Here is a 16,469-nt window from a genome sequence, read left to right on the forward strand (position 1 = left end):
TTATTCGTAAGAGGGAAAGGAACATTCATGTAGGGCAAAATTTAGGTATGTTGGAGTGGGGCCTGAAAACCACTCCACACACCCTCAAGTTTTGTTCCCTGCCTCCATAGGAGCTAAAGTTCAATTTAGTTCCTTTAGGAGCAGGAAAAAGCTCAAAAAATGCTCAAAAAAAAGATTATGACATTATGAAGTCAGTTGTGCATTACTACCCTTTTAGCTAAGTCATAAGTTTGACACAGAGAAATGTCATGATGATGCAGGTGATGAACATTTTTGGGTTCAGTCATAACGATATAGAGCACTTGGAGCTGCTAAGCACTTAAGCCAGTGCTTAGCTTTAAGCATCTGAACAGTCTTGCTCATTAAATGGATCTAATCATGTGTTCTGTGCTCCCTCTACTGGTTTAGCGGCAGGTGACTTGTCTGACAAATGCCCAGAGCTGGGTTGATGAACTTATTGCAGAGCAATGCTGATGCTAAGACCTAAGTGTTAAGATAGCACATGAATATTCAGACCTGGAACTTATATGTCCAAATACTCTCAGGAGTTAATAAGCTGCTCCTTAGGCTGTCATCCTCCAATTGTCCCATAAACCTATCCATGCTATACTAAGGACTTAGTGATTTTGTTGTATTGGGATATGTTTTTATTGCTTGTATTTTTAACCTTGTTTCAAAATAAAAGGTAATACGCTGTGCAATATACAATGTAAATTAATGCACCTGTGAAAAAGAGAATGAAAGCTATATTTTTGGCTTTGGAAGACATTGGTTGGAAACTGTGATACGGCTGTTTTATTCTAATAACTTTTAGCAAAAAAGGGGGGGGCTGACAGAAAGGCTGATATAAAAATTCCAAAATCTTCTATGTATATGTCAAGAGGGAATACTTACAAATTTTAAAATAAGAGCTATGACAGAAACTTTCATAAAGGTTTGCTGGAAACCTGCTTGGGACAAATAAAATTCTTGTTCTTTCCCCCCATAAAGTTATAGAACAATGATAGTCTAATCAATAGCCGAGAGTAATGTTGCAAATGTTACAGGAATTAAACCAGTATAAAGCCAGCGGCATTTAGGGCTGGAGAACAAGGCCCATTAATCTTTTCCTTTTGATGGCTTTCCCAAGAGGTTGCAAAATGTACAGCAGGAAAGTTGGTGCAAGGCGTTTGCAGAAAGAACATAAGCGAAGTCTTCTGAACTTGTGAGCGCTTCTGAACAGCAGAACATGCTGACAAGATGCAATGTGACCCCTCTTCATCAGGAGGCTGTAACTCTCCCAAGTTCATTTAAACAGCAGCATTTTATTGCAGCTAGATGTTATGCACTATACAAAAACAGTTTTAATTTTATTTCAGACTCTCTTGCCATTCTATTATTTCCCTCTCTAAATAACTTTACATTGCTCTAGGGATGATACACAGACCTTAATGGTGAAAGGGATGTTATAAGGATCCAAACAAATCATTTGGTTGTTAGAAATGATAATTAGATTGCCCTCTAAATTCTTCTTCTTCAAGAAATCCTAGGAAATAATGCATTCCATCTTTAGAAATCAGCCAAGGAATAATTCAAAAATTGAACCACATAAATTATTAACTTGGTTCAATTTTAGAAGAGAAAAATAGACTCCGGGTACATATTCAGCTGTAGTCTGTGAAAATTAAACCTGCAGCTCTATTTATTTTTAATGGAACTTTTGTGCTAAATTCTTCTTGATAGGTCACATTGAAAACTTTGTACTTGGTGTTTGTGTGTGATTTCCTCCTTGAGATTATGGCATAATACATGTATCTTAGGCTAACAATTAATATTTATTTAGGCTTTGTTTATGCTGCCAAATTGTGAGAGCAGTTCGGGGTTTTCAACATAGACACCAGTCTCTGTACATGTGCAGCAGAAATTCAAGAACAGTTCAGCCACATACTGTTGAGCACCACAGCAGTCCCACTAATACAAAAAGTCTATAAAAACTTACGTGTCCTGATCAGCATGTTTCCATCAAGAGGAACATAGAAAGAGGATGAAACCTATTCTTATGGCTGTTGGAAAATTAAGATACAAGTATTTTCCAACAGAGATTCAGTCAATCATATGGAAGCTACCTATGGTCATCTTCTTGCTTGAAAATATTGTGGAGACCTTAGAAATACCCTTGAAAACGAATCTAAACTGGCAACTAATTTGATATGAATGATCACCAAAATTACTCAGCTGTGGGAGACGTCCCTGCATTTTAAAACTAGGTTACACAGGCCTCTTCAGGTTAAAACTCACAGAAATAGAATCTGGGGGAGATTAAAGTAAAATCAAAGCTAATGTGTTACATGGGCATCAATGGTTAAGTATTTGGTGGGTTCCCATCTTTCTGAGACTTTTTGTGGGGTCAGGGAAATGATTTTTTTATCTATTAGAGAAGTAGTAGAAGAAAACTAATTACAAATTTAGTTGTAGCCAATTGTACTCACTCATTTTGTAGCTGCAAAATCAACCACAGCTCAGGCTGTTTGACAGGTGTTAAAGATCAGCAGCTGTAGAAACAGACTGATAGCTACATTAAAGTTCCACACCTGCAGGAGGAGAATCATTCATTCATTCATCCTGAGAACTTTGTCCTTTAGCTATAAGACAAGGTTTTCTTTTGGTAAATGTGTTGTACTACTGTTTCTAAGTAAACAGTGATAGTAATTAAAGCTGTTATGTCTCTTCTAGGCTAAGTGAGCATCAGTAATAAAGTTGGGAGGAAATACAACCCACACTTTAATTGGCCAGATTTGTAATTTTTCTACTGTAGAGGATGAAATGTTGGTGAATAAAGAAAGAGGCAGTAAATTCTTCTTATTGCACAGGAAATTGCTTCAGCACTTAGTTTTAAATGCAATTCAAAGTGACATGTTATTAAGAAAAAGAGCTCATGACAAGAAAAGTTTATTCCAGTAAGACATAATGGAACTTTACTGAATTTTATTATATGAGTTTGCTGAACTATCTGTAATGCATAAAATAATTGTAGAGAACATGGGCATTAGTGGAGTAGGTTAAGCAATGTATAGGATGAATCTGAACTGGTTGTTTTGATAAAATGTACCATTGTCTAGATCCTGTGATAGTCATAACAAGAAAAATGGGGAATGCCATAGGATCTTCCAGGCACATAAAGAGACCTTGTCCCAGTTACAGACAGTGAAAGAGCTCATGTATTTTTTTGCACTTACATAGGAGTATGCTATTCCCTATTCCCCTCATATTGCAGCAGTGGCACAAGCAATTCCCTACTCCTTTCACAGCAGCGACACAAACAAAAGTACCAAATTCTCAGACCAAACTAGGCAAGATACCATTTGTGAAGTTAACAATTATGTGGATTACTGTTTTAAAAGTAAATAATTAAAAACAAATAGTAAACATGAGGACCACAATCCAGATTGAGGACCTCAGCAGAGATTATGGGGGCTGTAGCACACAGCACCACTAAATATTATTTGTCAAGTGCAAAATTGTCCTTTTGCTAGGGAGACAATCTTAGAATTAAGCAAAAGGAGCAATCAGATGCTTTCCCATTCTCTCCAGCTCCATAAGACTCATGTTAAGCATATATGCTCATCAGAAACTGGAATGTTTGCACTGTGAATATTGCTGCTCCAGAACTGCATCAGATCATAACAGTGGAAATAGTGGATAAGATGTTTCCTTATGTCAGCTTTCAGAATCTACCACTAGATCTTATCAACTTCTTTTCTAAGCTTAAGTACTTGATTAGGCTGCTATAAGCATATGGTTTTGATAGTACTATGGTTCTGACCCTGATCATGATAACCAGCTGAACAATTATGATAGCCTTTCATTTAAAGAAGAGTACCGCACTGTGGTCTAAACCACAGAGCCTAGGGCTTGCCGATCAGAAGGTCGGCGGTTCGAACCCCCGCAACGGGGTGAGCTCCCGTTGCTCAGTCCCTGCTCCTGCCAACCTAGCAGTTCGAAAGCATGTCAAAGTGCAAGTAGATAAATAGGTACTGCTCCGGCAGGAAGGTAAACAGCGTTTCCATGTGCTGCTCTGGTTCACCAGAAGCGGCTTAGTCATGCTGGCCACATGATCCGGAAGCTGTCTGCGGACAAACGCCGGCTCCCTCAGCCAGTAAAGCGTGATGAGCGCCACAACCGCAGAGTCGTCCATGACTGGACTTAATGGTCAGGGCTCCCTTTACCTTTACCAATGAATTATTATTATTTAAATATTATTGTTGAGATTTTTTACAATATATTACAGATAGCATTAACAATAGGCATATCCCTTTCAAAGTGTGGGAAAAGAAAAGATATTTTATCCACCACACACACACACAGCAAAAAACATGTCATTCAAGAAGCAAAAGGAAAAATGTCCCTCCAGAAAGAAGAGGTCAATGCTAGTGGTCTATGATACTGCCCACCCACAGAAGCAAATCAATGGGGCCAGACATTAACAAATGCATCTGAATGTGGGATCACCTCTAGCTTTCCTGCACTCCTATATTAACTTTTCATCTAAGTCTAATTGCCGTAGTCTATTATACCAGCTTCGAAGAGAAAAATGTTAAGGACCCTTCTAACTTGGTGCCACTTCCATGTGTGCTGCCTTGAATTATTCTTTAAAAATGCTTTCCAAATGCATAGGCAGAGTAAGGCAGGTGCCTCAGGAAGCAATTGCTGGGAGGTGAGGAGTGGTGCCCCCTAAATTAGCCTGCTATTCTCTGTTGCAACAATGGACACCAGCAGATTTCATATAAGGTTCAGCTTCTAGTTTTGTCTACTTAATGTATATAAATGGAATGAAGAAGAACACCATCTTGTCTTTTGCCTCAGGCAGCAAAATGTCTTGAGCCGGCCCTGTGCATAGGACAACCAGATTTCTTTAAGCTTCAGTGTCTTTTGCAGCTTCATGTGTGTAGTAAATCCTAGGTCAAATAAAAAACACCACTGAATTCAATATGGCTAGTATTTTACACTTGGGATACAATCCCATAGACACTGAGTAGGGAGGGTATTTCACTGGACACAGTGGCAATTACTTCTGAGGAAACATGCGTAGGAGTGCACCGCTGGAGCCTGTGATTCACCTTAACTGAGCTCAACTTTGTTCTTTGTGCATATGCAGCTGGAAAATAATAAAACAAGCTTTTAAAAGTCCTAGCTTTAATTTTTTTCATTCATCTTTAAATACTGAATTACAAGGAGGGTGTCTTTCAAGATAATCACATTCTGAAGTGCATTAGAAAATATTTCATGTGTCTCAGCTGACATTATTTATAGAACTATTGGATTTATAGCCTTCTGCTACTGTTTTATTTGCAAGATTTGTGGACAATGAAGGAAACAATTCTTCCTTTATAGAAAGAATTATACATGTAGGGAAAGGGTAAAAGTTGAAATGTCCTGGGAATATTGATACTTACATTTATGATATAATTAAAGAATACTAAAAATTGCTCAACAGAGTTAACTGATGAGGTCAAGAATAATAAATTAGATACTGATCTTAATAATACCTCCTCCTTTGTTTTCTTTTCTGCAGCAAGTTGACAGGCTTTGCAAGCCATAATAAATTTGAGTGCTTAAAGCTTCCTCAACAGCCATCACATCCTGATGTAACGCATAGCTTTTGTTTTCTTGGGTGCATGGTTTATCCTCCTTTATGTCCCGTTGTTGTTTCAGAATACAATCTAAACTTATTTAATTATTATTGTACATTGCACCTTACAAATGTAAAAATGTAAAAAAGTTCCTCAGCTTTAGGGGGGAAATAAGGAAAGGAAACAATAGTTTTAGTGGCATGCTCATAGCTCTGTGCTGAATTCAAGCACAGTGATTTAATTGTGTTGTTTTTCCTTAAGTGCAGTTCATCCTCCCCATCCCTCTCTTCTCATGGAATATGGGAAAACTTGTGGCTGCCTATGTTTAGATTCTTGACAGGATCCTGTATATACAAATTAAGCCCCCAGGATAGCCAATGTGGTACTCTCTAGATGTTGTCAGACTACAGCTCCCATCAGCGCCAGTCAACATGGCCAGTGATGAGGGATGGTTGAAAGTTACTGACAGTGACATGGAACCAGGCTTGGTATTATTACCAAAGTGACAAGCAAAGCGGTCAATAGGATGCAGTTCTCATGCCACTGTATCAAAGTGTGAATTGCCCCTGTGCTTAAAAGTTTACTGAAGTCAAGGCCCTCAGATTGGCTTGAGGATGAAAGGTAAAAGGTAAAGGTAAAGAACTCGGGGACCATTAAGTCCAGTCAAAGGCGACAATGAGATGAGACGCTCATCTCGCTATTCAGGCTGAGGGAACCAGCGTTTGTCCACAGACAGCATCCGGGTCACGTGGCCAGCATGACTAAACCGCTTTTGGCACAATGGGACACCATGATGAGTGCCAGAGCGTACGGAAACATCGTTTACCTTCCCACGGGAGTGGTACCTATTTATCTACTTGCACTGGCATGCTTTCGAACTGCTAGGTTGGCAGAAGCTGGGACAGAGCAATGGGAGCTCACCCCGTCACGCGGATTTGAACTGCCAATCTTCTGATTGGCAAGCCCAAGAGGCTCAGTGGTTTAGACCACAGTGCCACCCACGTCCCTTTTGGGGATGAAAACCTGTATTCCAGAATGCGATGTGATACCTTCATAGGAATACACTGCTACAGCCATTGGAAAGGGCAAGGGAATAAAATACCAATAGCTCATAGTGCATAACAGTTAGAACCATAAGATGTTTTACCACTCACTTCAACAGAATGCAGCCACAGACGGTTGCCTTCATCCTTTGAAAGATGTTCAGATAAAATGTATGTACTGAGTGCTATATCAATAATAAAAAAATACAAACCATAGCATTATGTCAGCAATCCAAGGACATTATATTGGAGTTCTAATAAAATACTCTATACAAGGCTGTAAAACTGCACATCTTTGTATTTTCTGCAACCCACTCAAAAAGCCTTTCAAGTGAGATGGTGAAAGGTGGTTTGTGTACTAAAGGCCTGATCTGTTTATGCAAGTGCAAATCTAAAGAGTTCTGAAATAGGGGTCTTCAGTTCAGTGATACAATGAACATAATTGTTGTTTGTAACAATAGAGTTTTGTATTGGAAAACACCAGTTATCCAACAGATGTTGTCTTCATTTTTAGCTTTACAGCTGCTTCACAATCCTTTTGTGCAAGGATAAGAACAGGTGGGAGACCCAGCTGGACAGCATCATCTTCTTACACTGCAGCGTCAGTAATAAAAAAAAGAGCTGAGCCAACAAGTTCACCTTTTAAAAACATTTATAGAGACAATATCACTCCTCCTTTCTTTTGCTTTCAAAAGAAAACACACTTTTTAACGAGTTGGACAAAGCCCACTCAGTTCCTCCAGAGTCCCAGTTGTCCTCAGAGCCTTATGGCAACTGTCCTCTCTGTGTGGTTTTAAGCCAGATTAAGCATTTACAGTAAAGATTCATTTAATATACATATTTCCCAAAAAGGAAAATGGAAAATGCCAACCACTATTAATGTAATAGTGCATTAATCGTTCACAAAGGGATTGGAAAGTATCGGTAAATAACTCAGAGCAATGGGCTGCTTTATGACAAATTATTTTGTTCCCTACAACTATATACACTGTATATGATGTGTTGCTTTTGGATATCATCAGCATTCATAGCTAGAATCTTGCTATCATTCATCAGTGGAAAAGCCATAACACTGAGCCCACAATAAAGATTTCTCTGACAGTATATATTTCCTCTGGCTTCATTTCCACTGACAACAATGTATGCTTGGCTTAGGTTACATTTCACATAAAATATCCATATCCATATTTGGGCGAGGTAGTAGTTTGATAAGGTTACCGAAATGTAAATGTAAAGAAAAAGAAAAAAATAGGAATATGCATGTGTGTGTGTGTGTGTATATATATATATATATATATATATATATATATGGTTGGGTTCCAACTTAACCATAATTTCAGTAGAGCCACTAAAATTAAATCAATGGGACTTGTAAGTCATGATTAATTTAAGTTCCATTTATTTCAGTGGGTGTACTCTAAGCATGACCAAGTTTAGATCAAACCCATTTACCCATTATTTTCTAAATGTAGCCAAAATAGTGTTAATTGTTACCCATGTCCTAAAACTGTAGGGATAGTGCTACTGGCTTTATTTTCTCCGTTTAGATTATTATTATTATTTATTAATTAAATTTCAATACTGCCCTTCACCCAAAGATCACAGGGATGATCACAATATAAAAAAAACACAAAAAGTACGTCTCATAATAACAAACAAAAACAATATCCTGCCCCCCAGGCACAGTTTAAAGGCCATGGATTGTTTAATCAGCCAAAAGGCGTGGGAGAAGATGAATGTTTTTGCCTGGCGCCTAAAGATGTATTGTGCAGGCACCAGACCAAGCTCCCTGGAGAAGGCATTCCACAAGCAGGGAGCCACTGGAGAAAAGGCCCTGTTCTCGTGTTGCCACCCTTGACAACTTCTCAGTCACATTGTGAATCTTTGCACCAAGAAGACAGCACACCTCCTGGGACATCCTGTTACCTCTACACACTTCTGCCTCTGTCCTCCTCTGTAGGAAAGTCAGAAGTCTGGGTGAAGACATGATGCCCCCAGTGCTAGCCTTCTTATCAGTTATTTGGGAGGCTTAATAAGGAATCCTAGTGATTTACACACAGCTGGGGGAAGCATGTAATAAAAGAGTTCTGTTCATTTTCTTCGCCTTACTTCGTATAATATTCATCACCTTAGATCACACAGAACATTCAAAAACTTTTTTAAAAAAACACACCTTGCAATGTGCATCTCATGTTTTATTTATGGTCTATTTTTCTTCAAAGCTGTCCTCTTTTCCAGTGAAGACTGCTCAGTTATAACAGCTTAGATATTATTATTATTTTTAAAAAAGTTCCATTTGCCTTCACTTATCCTTTGGCACTGTTATTTGGGAGAGGGGGAGCAATTGTTTTTTAATATGGTTTGTCAAGTTGCTTTTGTATTGTTTTTGCCACTTGATACCAAGTACGTCCATTTGTTGAAAGTTGATCCTTAATTTTTTTTAAAGTTCTAAATAAAACTTATAACAGGAGTTTGATTTTTACATAGCCCCTTTTTTGCTACATAGCTACATATGTAGCCACATTAGAAGCTGGGACCCCTAATCCAAACTGAATAAGAGGTTTAAAACTGAAGTGATACTTTACTGGCTTACTTCACTGACAGTATGTTTAGAAATTGCAACAATTGCTTTAGTGAGAATAATTTATTGTAATTGGAAGGCATGGGGTTTGCTTATGTCTGGAATAATGCTACTGAGCATGAGTCATCTACACTTCAGAAGAATGCAAAGAGGTAAAAATCAAATTTTGTTTGACACCTGGATAAGTGCCTTAAGGCTATAAAACTGATGGCCTTTGATTGGAACGACATCAGTAAAAACTGTTGCCGACTGCGCTGGGAAGAACAGGTTGAATATGACTATCTGAGATATTCCTAGAATATGGAAGGAATAAATAGATGTCAAAGCGCTTGACGGGTGCTTCAAAGAGATAACTGTAATTATTTCAGTCTCAAGGACACTTAACATAACAGGAAGCATTTTGGTCAATCTGTTAACACTGACAATTTATAAAGTAGTTTTCATTTTTCTTAGAGAACTCAGTGCTAAAAAACCACATAGAAATCAGGTGGCCAAGCTTCAGGCTGCTTTAAAATATTTAATTGTGAGCTGCGCAGTTTAGGACTTTGGATTTGTACAGACCGGGGGGGTGGTGGGGGCTGTACTCCAGGAGAAGCCAGCGCATTTCTTGCCTTAAACATTACATTCCCTTGTGCATGCATGTGAGATACAGTATATCAATAGCTGTGCAAATACTACAGACAACAGTACATGGCTTATCACTTCTAAGCTACACTCTTCTGCTCTGATATGAGCAACTAGCTTTCCACTGAAGCTGTATCTACATGATGAGAATAATTAGCTGTTTTAGTCCACCTTTCCCCCTGCCACTCTCTGCATCAGAAGCAGCTGATGCAATGAGTCTGAATCACTCTCCCAGTAATGGCAACACTCAAGCTTACAAGGACCATGCAGGGTGGTACAAGGCAGTGATGAGATTGGGACTGGAAGCTACTGTTAGAAGGGCAGGGCCACAGGGCCACCTCACCATGCCAGCTGCTCCTACCTCTGGGTTTGGGCTTGGTATTGTTCTGAAACAGTGGTACTCAAGTTTTTGTTATACACAAGTATAAAAACGGTTAAGAATTGGAAAACTTAGAGGCGTCTAAACTTAACCCCCCTGCATGACGCTATAATCATCAGGAGCATATTAGATCCACCATATTTGATCCACCAGGCCTATGAATCCAGGTCTCTGTGCTCTCTGGGAGCCATAGCCCTTTTGCTAACTAACTAACTGTTCTCTCATTGTCCAGGCAGGTAAAGCAGAATGCTCTGCTTTGCCACTGGCCACCTCTGATTTTTAAAAGTCTTCCAACTCAATCTTAATCAGAGTTCGCCATTCAGACAATACCAGCTGAAAGACTTGTGTGTTCAATTTCCTTTTTTTTTATAAATTTTTTTATTGGTTTTTTTAACACATAATAATAGACAATACAAAACAATACAAAAACAAACAAACATATAAACACGTATAATTTCTTCACATTTTTTCTTAAACCTTCTTTCATCGACTTCCTCATGCCTCCCTTTTCTGCATCCCTACTTTAAAGTTTTCCAGCAAGCCCCAATGTCCACTTATAACACTTTTTTTCCCCTTTAAATCCTTTTTCTCATATCCAATTGTTTGTCCCCGCAATTCTGTTTTACCTGACCCAAAACATTTTAACACTCATTAATTTTGCAACAGTTCTTGAGATAAACTTTAAATTTCTTCCAATCTTCTTCCACCGTCTCTCTCCCTTGGTCACGGATTCTGCCAGTCATCTCCGCCAGTCCCATGTAGTCAATCACCTTGGTCTGCCATTCTTCCAGTGTGGGTAGTTCTTGTGTCTTCCAGTACTTTGCCAGAAGTACTCTTGCTGCTGTTGTAGCATACATAAAAAACATCCTATCTTTCTTTGAGACCAATTGGCCCACCATGCCCAGGAGAAAGGCCTCTGGTTTCTTCACAAATGTGCATTTAAGCACCTTCTTCATTTCATTATAAATCATTTCCCAGAAGACCTTAATCCTTGGGCACGTCCACCAAAGGTGGTAAAAGGTACCTTCAGTTTCCTTACATTTCCAGCATTTATTATTGGGCGTGTGGTAAATTTTTGCAAGCTTGACTGGAGTCATGTACCACCTATAGATCATTTTCATAATGTTTTCTCTTAAGGCATTACATGCCGTAAACTTTATACCGGTGGTCCATAACTGTTCCCAGTCAGCAAACATAATGTCGTGACCAATATCTTGTGCCCATTTAATCATAGCTGATTTAACCGTCTCATCCTGTGTATTCCATTTCAGCAACAAGTTATACATTCTTGACAGATTTTTAGTGCTGGGTTCCAAAAGCTCTGTTTCTAATTTTGACCTCTCCACCTGGAAGCCAATTTTCCTGTCCTGTTTAAAAACTTCATTTATCTGGTAGTAATGTAGCCAGTCTCTTACTTTAAATTTCAACTTCTCATAACTCTGCAATTTTACTTTTCCCTCCTCATGTTCTATAATTTCCCAATACTTCGGCCATTTGGATTCCATATTAAGTTTTTTCACTTCCTTAGCCTCCATTGGTGACAACCACCTAGGGGTTTTGTTTTCTAACAAATCTTTATACCGAATCCAAACATTATATAATGCTTTCCTGACAATATGGTTTTTGAAACCTTGATGGATTTTTACCTTGTCGTACCATAAATATGCATGCCAGCCAAATCTGTTATTGAACCCTTCCAAATCCAAAATGTCTGTGTTCTCAAGAAGCAGCCAGTTTTTCAGCCAGCAAAAGGCCGCTGATTCATAATACAACTTTAAGTCCGGCAGGGCAAACCCCCCTCTTTCTTTCGCATCAGTTAATATCTTAAATTTTATTCTGGGCTTTTTGCCCTGCCAGACAAATCTAGATATATCTTTTTGCCACCTCTTTAAACAATCCATTTTGTCCAAAATCTGCAATGTTTGAAACAAAAACAACATTCTCGGCAAGACATTCATCTTAATAACAGCAATTCGGCCCAACAAGGAAAGTCTTAGATTTGACCATATTTCTAGATCTTTCTTAACTTCTGTCCAACATTTCTCATAATTGTCTTTAACTAAGTTCACATTCTTAGATGTCAAATTAATCCCTAGGTATTTCACCTTCTTTGCTACTGTCAAACCAGTTTCACTCTGAAACTTCTCCCTTTCAACAGCTGTTAAGTTTTTATCCAGTACTTTCGTTTTCTGTTTATTCAGCTTAAAACCTGCTACTTGACCAAATGTTTGTATTAATTCTAAAACTCTTTTCGTACTAGTGTCTGGCTCTTCCAGGGTTAAAACTAGATCATCTGCAAATGCTCTCAGTTTATACTGTTTGGCTCCGACCTGAATCCCTTTAACCAGCTGGTCCTCTCTAATCATGTTTAATAAGACCTCCAGGACCGATATAAAAAGTAGTGGGGATATTGGGCATCCCTGTCGTGTCCCTTTCTCAATAGCAAACTCTTCTGTAACCACGTTATTTACAATCAATTTTGCTTTTTGTTCAGAATAAATTGCACTTATACCATTTTCAATTTCCTGCCACACATAGAAATATCTGTGTCTGTCCTCTCTACCTCCCTGCCTCATGTTTTCCTTTGCTTATGCTAAATCTTTGTTTAGCTGAAGACGTCCTTCCCTTAGATGTTGCTCACAAGCCCTTCCTTTTGTGGCTTCTCTGAAGTCTTAGTGGCAGTAGGCCCACATCACCAGTGAAATGGACACCTTGCACAAATAAGAATGGGAGTCAAGTCTTACAGGATGTGCTTCGGATGTCTAGGTGAAAACATGTGGCTTTCCCTACACTGCTCGGAGTGCGGGAAAATGCAGCAGATTCATTTTGAAACATTGAAATTAGACAATAAATGCTCTTGAAAAATGTACATCTGGGGAACCGTTTTCAGCATCTAATATTCACTGAGCAGCATACAGGGCATTTTCATGGTTCTATTTTCATGTTATTCCTAATTGCTTATTTTCTCCTAATGCACGTCTTTCATTTCATGTTTTTTTTAAATGCATTCATGTCATCACAAAGAAAGGCTTCCCAGTTTGTTTTGTAACTCAGTTTCTTTAAAAGTGTCCAGAGAAGACCCAGTTAAGCAAGGGTCTTCCCCTCAACATACATTTATTTATCTATTTTAAAGTATTTATATACCACTTACCATGTTCAAAAAACACAGACCCAATGGTGGCAGCTGTTGAGAAATAAGCTCTTCCAGTAGGCTAAACCACTGAGCAGGATTAGAGAAGGGCTTTATTCTCATGAAAGCCAACAGGGAGTTCAAAAGCAATAAAAATGGTTCTTCAAAACCTTCACAGAGCCCTAGTTCCTATGTGCTTAGATCTTGGATGGGAGGAAATATTCATACTTCCTACCATTACTGAGCAGTATTGTGAACTTCAAGGGCTCTCATCCTAGCTTCCCATAAATTCTGTTTTCTACTGAAGTCTCACAGCATCAGTGTATTTTCTTACCTTATCACAGATGTTTTTCCTGTGGGAAGGTGGGGAGGGGACAAGTTCCTCAGGTGCCAACTGTGGGTTCTGTTTTGCTGTCTCCTGCTCACTGAAACAATAGAATGTAAGAAGATTCATTACATTACATTAGATAGTGAGATTCATGATAATGTTATCTAACCAGATGTAGTAAGATTCATGAACGTTAACTAATCAGATAATGAGTAGTTTACCAAAAAAATTCATTTATTTCTTTAAATGATTTACTGTATATACCACCCTTTGTACAAGCCACAGGCTGTTTACAATGAGGTCAGATGAGATGAAAAGAATACATAAGATCCACAGACAACACAGACTTTAAAATACACAACTTATAGTAACTCACTTAATAGTAGTTTACTAATACCTGCTATTTAACTTTCTACACATTGATTGGTTTTTTATTTAAGACGTGGCAAAATATTTGGTTTACAGTGGCTTATAGCCTATGTATTAATGTTTATATGCAAACAACATTATATAGTGTTGAATTCATACTAGTTATTGGATAACTTAAAAAAAACAACCTTGAACTTGCAATGCTTTCTCTTCTCAGCTTTCTGGGACAAAGAAGAACTGTCCAGCAGTATATAGGAAGTGGATGTAAGCTCTTGTCTTCATTTGTATGAATAAATCAAATAAATTATACAACCAAAAGGTTAACCAAATTATTTAAACATATGAGTGAAATCATTTGGGACCAGTAAACCTATCTCAGTGATTAAACAAAAAATTAGAAAGTTTTCTCGAAGGTTATGTTGAGGTTTTTTATTTTGAATGTTTAATCCAAATAGGAAGAGATGGAAGCATCTCTTGTGTGTTGTATGTTTTCATATTATATTATCTAAAAGGGGTGAAAGCCTTTGCAAGTTAAGCATATTGCAGCTCCAAACATTAGACAACTGGCATTGGCACTACACTGTGTAAGGAATGTTACTATGCAGCAAAATGCAGGTATGTACAGTAGGTGTGCCTGTGTAGGACAATCATGGCACATCGCCTTTTGAAAAGCATAAAGCATAAAATTCCAGAACCTTCTAGACAATCAATTGTCTTGATTCAAAGGTAATAGTGTACTACAATACTTAGATTATACATGATAGTTTTTGGAGGGGGGGGCAGCCTTGCTGTAGGGAGGCTTGGAAATGTGGCTCTCTAGTCTCTCTGTTGAGACTTTCAGACTCTTCATATGCCTCCCTCAGTCACTGGTCCTGCTCTTTGCCTTCTTCCTGCACTTTTACATTTGTGTGAACTCTGATCATGGTTCTTGCTTGCTAGAATGGAAGGTGGGGTGTGTGTGAGAAAGAGACTTTTGTAAAGCAGGACTGTAGCCTTCTGTAAGAGTCACACCATGCCACATGCCACCATGTTACCTTCTCCCCTCTTGAACAGACAGGCAGCTTGGCTTTAACTTGCTATGCTCCTTTGTTTCCCATATTCAATCTTTGCCAAGTTGTGTCCCTTCTCCCTACACAACATTGCAAGACATTGGAATACAGCCCTTTCCCATCTTCCCCCTCGACAAACACCCGTGACCTCTTTTGTGTACGCTACTCTCTGGTCTTCTGTTATCTTATTTTGGTCCCCTCGCATCTCTCCAGCACTCTGCTGCGAACATCATTTTTGCTCATCTTGTTCCTCTGTTCACATGACCCCCTGCCTTAAAGCCCTATCCTGACTTCCTGTCTGTTCCTGGATTCAACACATGCTCTTCATCTCAAAGACCTCCAGGCCTTATCTCTCCACTCTTTTATCCTAATACATCCCTGCCTGTGAACTTTGCTTTACCCTCCTTCCCTGTCCAAAGCTATCCTGCCACATTTTCTCCCTTTGCTGCAAATCACATACTTCAAATCACTCATGAAAACCCACCTTTTCCATAAAGCAGAACCCGTAACTCCCATGCCCTGTTAGAAACTGAATGCATAACTAAGTCTAAGCACGTCCCATTAAAACCTGCACTTTGCTCTTGTATTTAGTATCCTGCCTCCGCTACCTGTTTCCCTTGTGTTGAAGTTTAGATTGTAAGTACTTCAGGATACGGAACTGTTCTCTTGTATTCTGTTGAACACCGAGCACCCTCTCTGATTGTGCTACACAAATAAATGAATAGATCAATAGGACAGCATCAAGCTGTACTTCCAGCAACACTACAATACTTTTTCCTTGTGGTCTTGGACATAAATTACAAAGTAATATTCTGGTTCTCTGCCACAAAATTATAGGCCTAAAAATCACTAAAATTCAAGACCCAGTAAATGAAACTATTATTTCTTGTCATCCCTGAGGACCACAATGTTATTACAAAAAAAGAAAAGAAAAAGGAAACAGAGATTTAGGACATATTGGTTCTATGCCTAATCTTCAAAAACTATGTATTTTATAAAAAAGCAAATCACCTAAGGGTTGTCTCTCTTTGAAACGCATTTGCTAAATTTAGTCAGTGGGAAAATATGCTTGCAATATTCCTATTCTATATAACCTAGAAATATCGGATTCTTTTCATTTTTTATTGTCTAGATTCATATTCTACAAGCCATGGTTTGGATTTAGTGTAACCTTTGTAGTTATATTTCAATTTAAAAAAGAAAAAGAAAAGGAGGTGTTTCTCAGGGCTTGATACACAGACCACTTACTGTAGTCCCTTCTATGCATCACTAACCGCCTGTTCCTGTGAGGCTTGTTTAAGCTGCAGTTTCACAAATGGGGTTTTTCAGTTTTTCCTACTGCAGCTAAAGCCACATT

At 38.5% G+C, this 16,469-nt stretch overlaps 1 protein-coding gene and 1 long non-coding RNA gene across 3 annotated transcripts in view; one reads left to right on the forward strand and one right to left on the reverse strand.

Annotated features, from left to right (window-relative positions):
* The window catches only part of LOC310761615 (uncharacterized protein), a 123,015-nt gene that overhangs the window by 36,573 nt on the left and 69,973 nt on the right, over positions 1–16,469 (reverse strand). Inside the window, exon 4 of the mRNA XM_083611793.1 lies at positions 13,701–13,791. Within this exon, the coding sequence (XP_083467919.1) occupies positions 13,701–13,791 (91 nt within the window). The remainder of the gene's footprint in view (positions 1–13,700; positions 13,792–16,469) is intronic.
* The window catches only part of LOC310761651, a 47,263-nt gene that overhangs the window by 7,475 nt on the left and 23,319 nt on the right, over positions 1–16,469 (forward strand). The window lies entirely within an intron of this gene.

The sequence above is a fragment of the Podarcis filfolensis genome, assembly GCF_964270895.1.
Source record: "Podarcis filfolensis genome assembly, chromosome: 4".
Lineage (NCBI taxonomy): Eukaryota > Metazoa > Chordata > Lepidosauria > Squamata > Lacertidae > Podarcis > Podarcis filfolensis.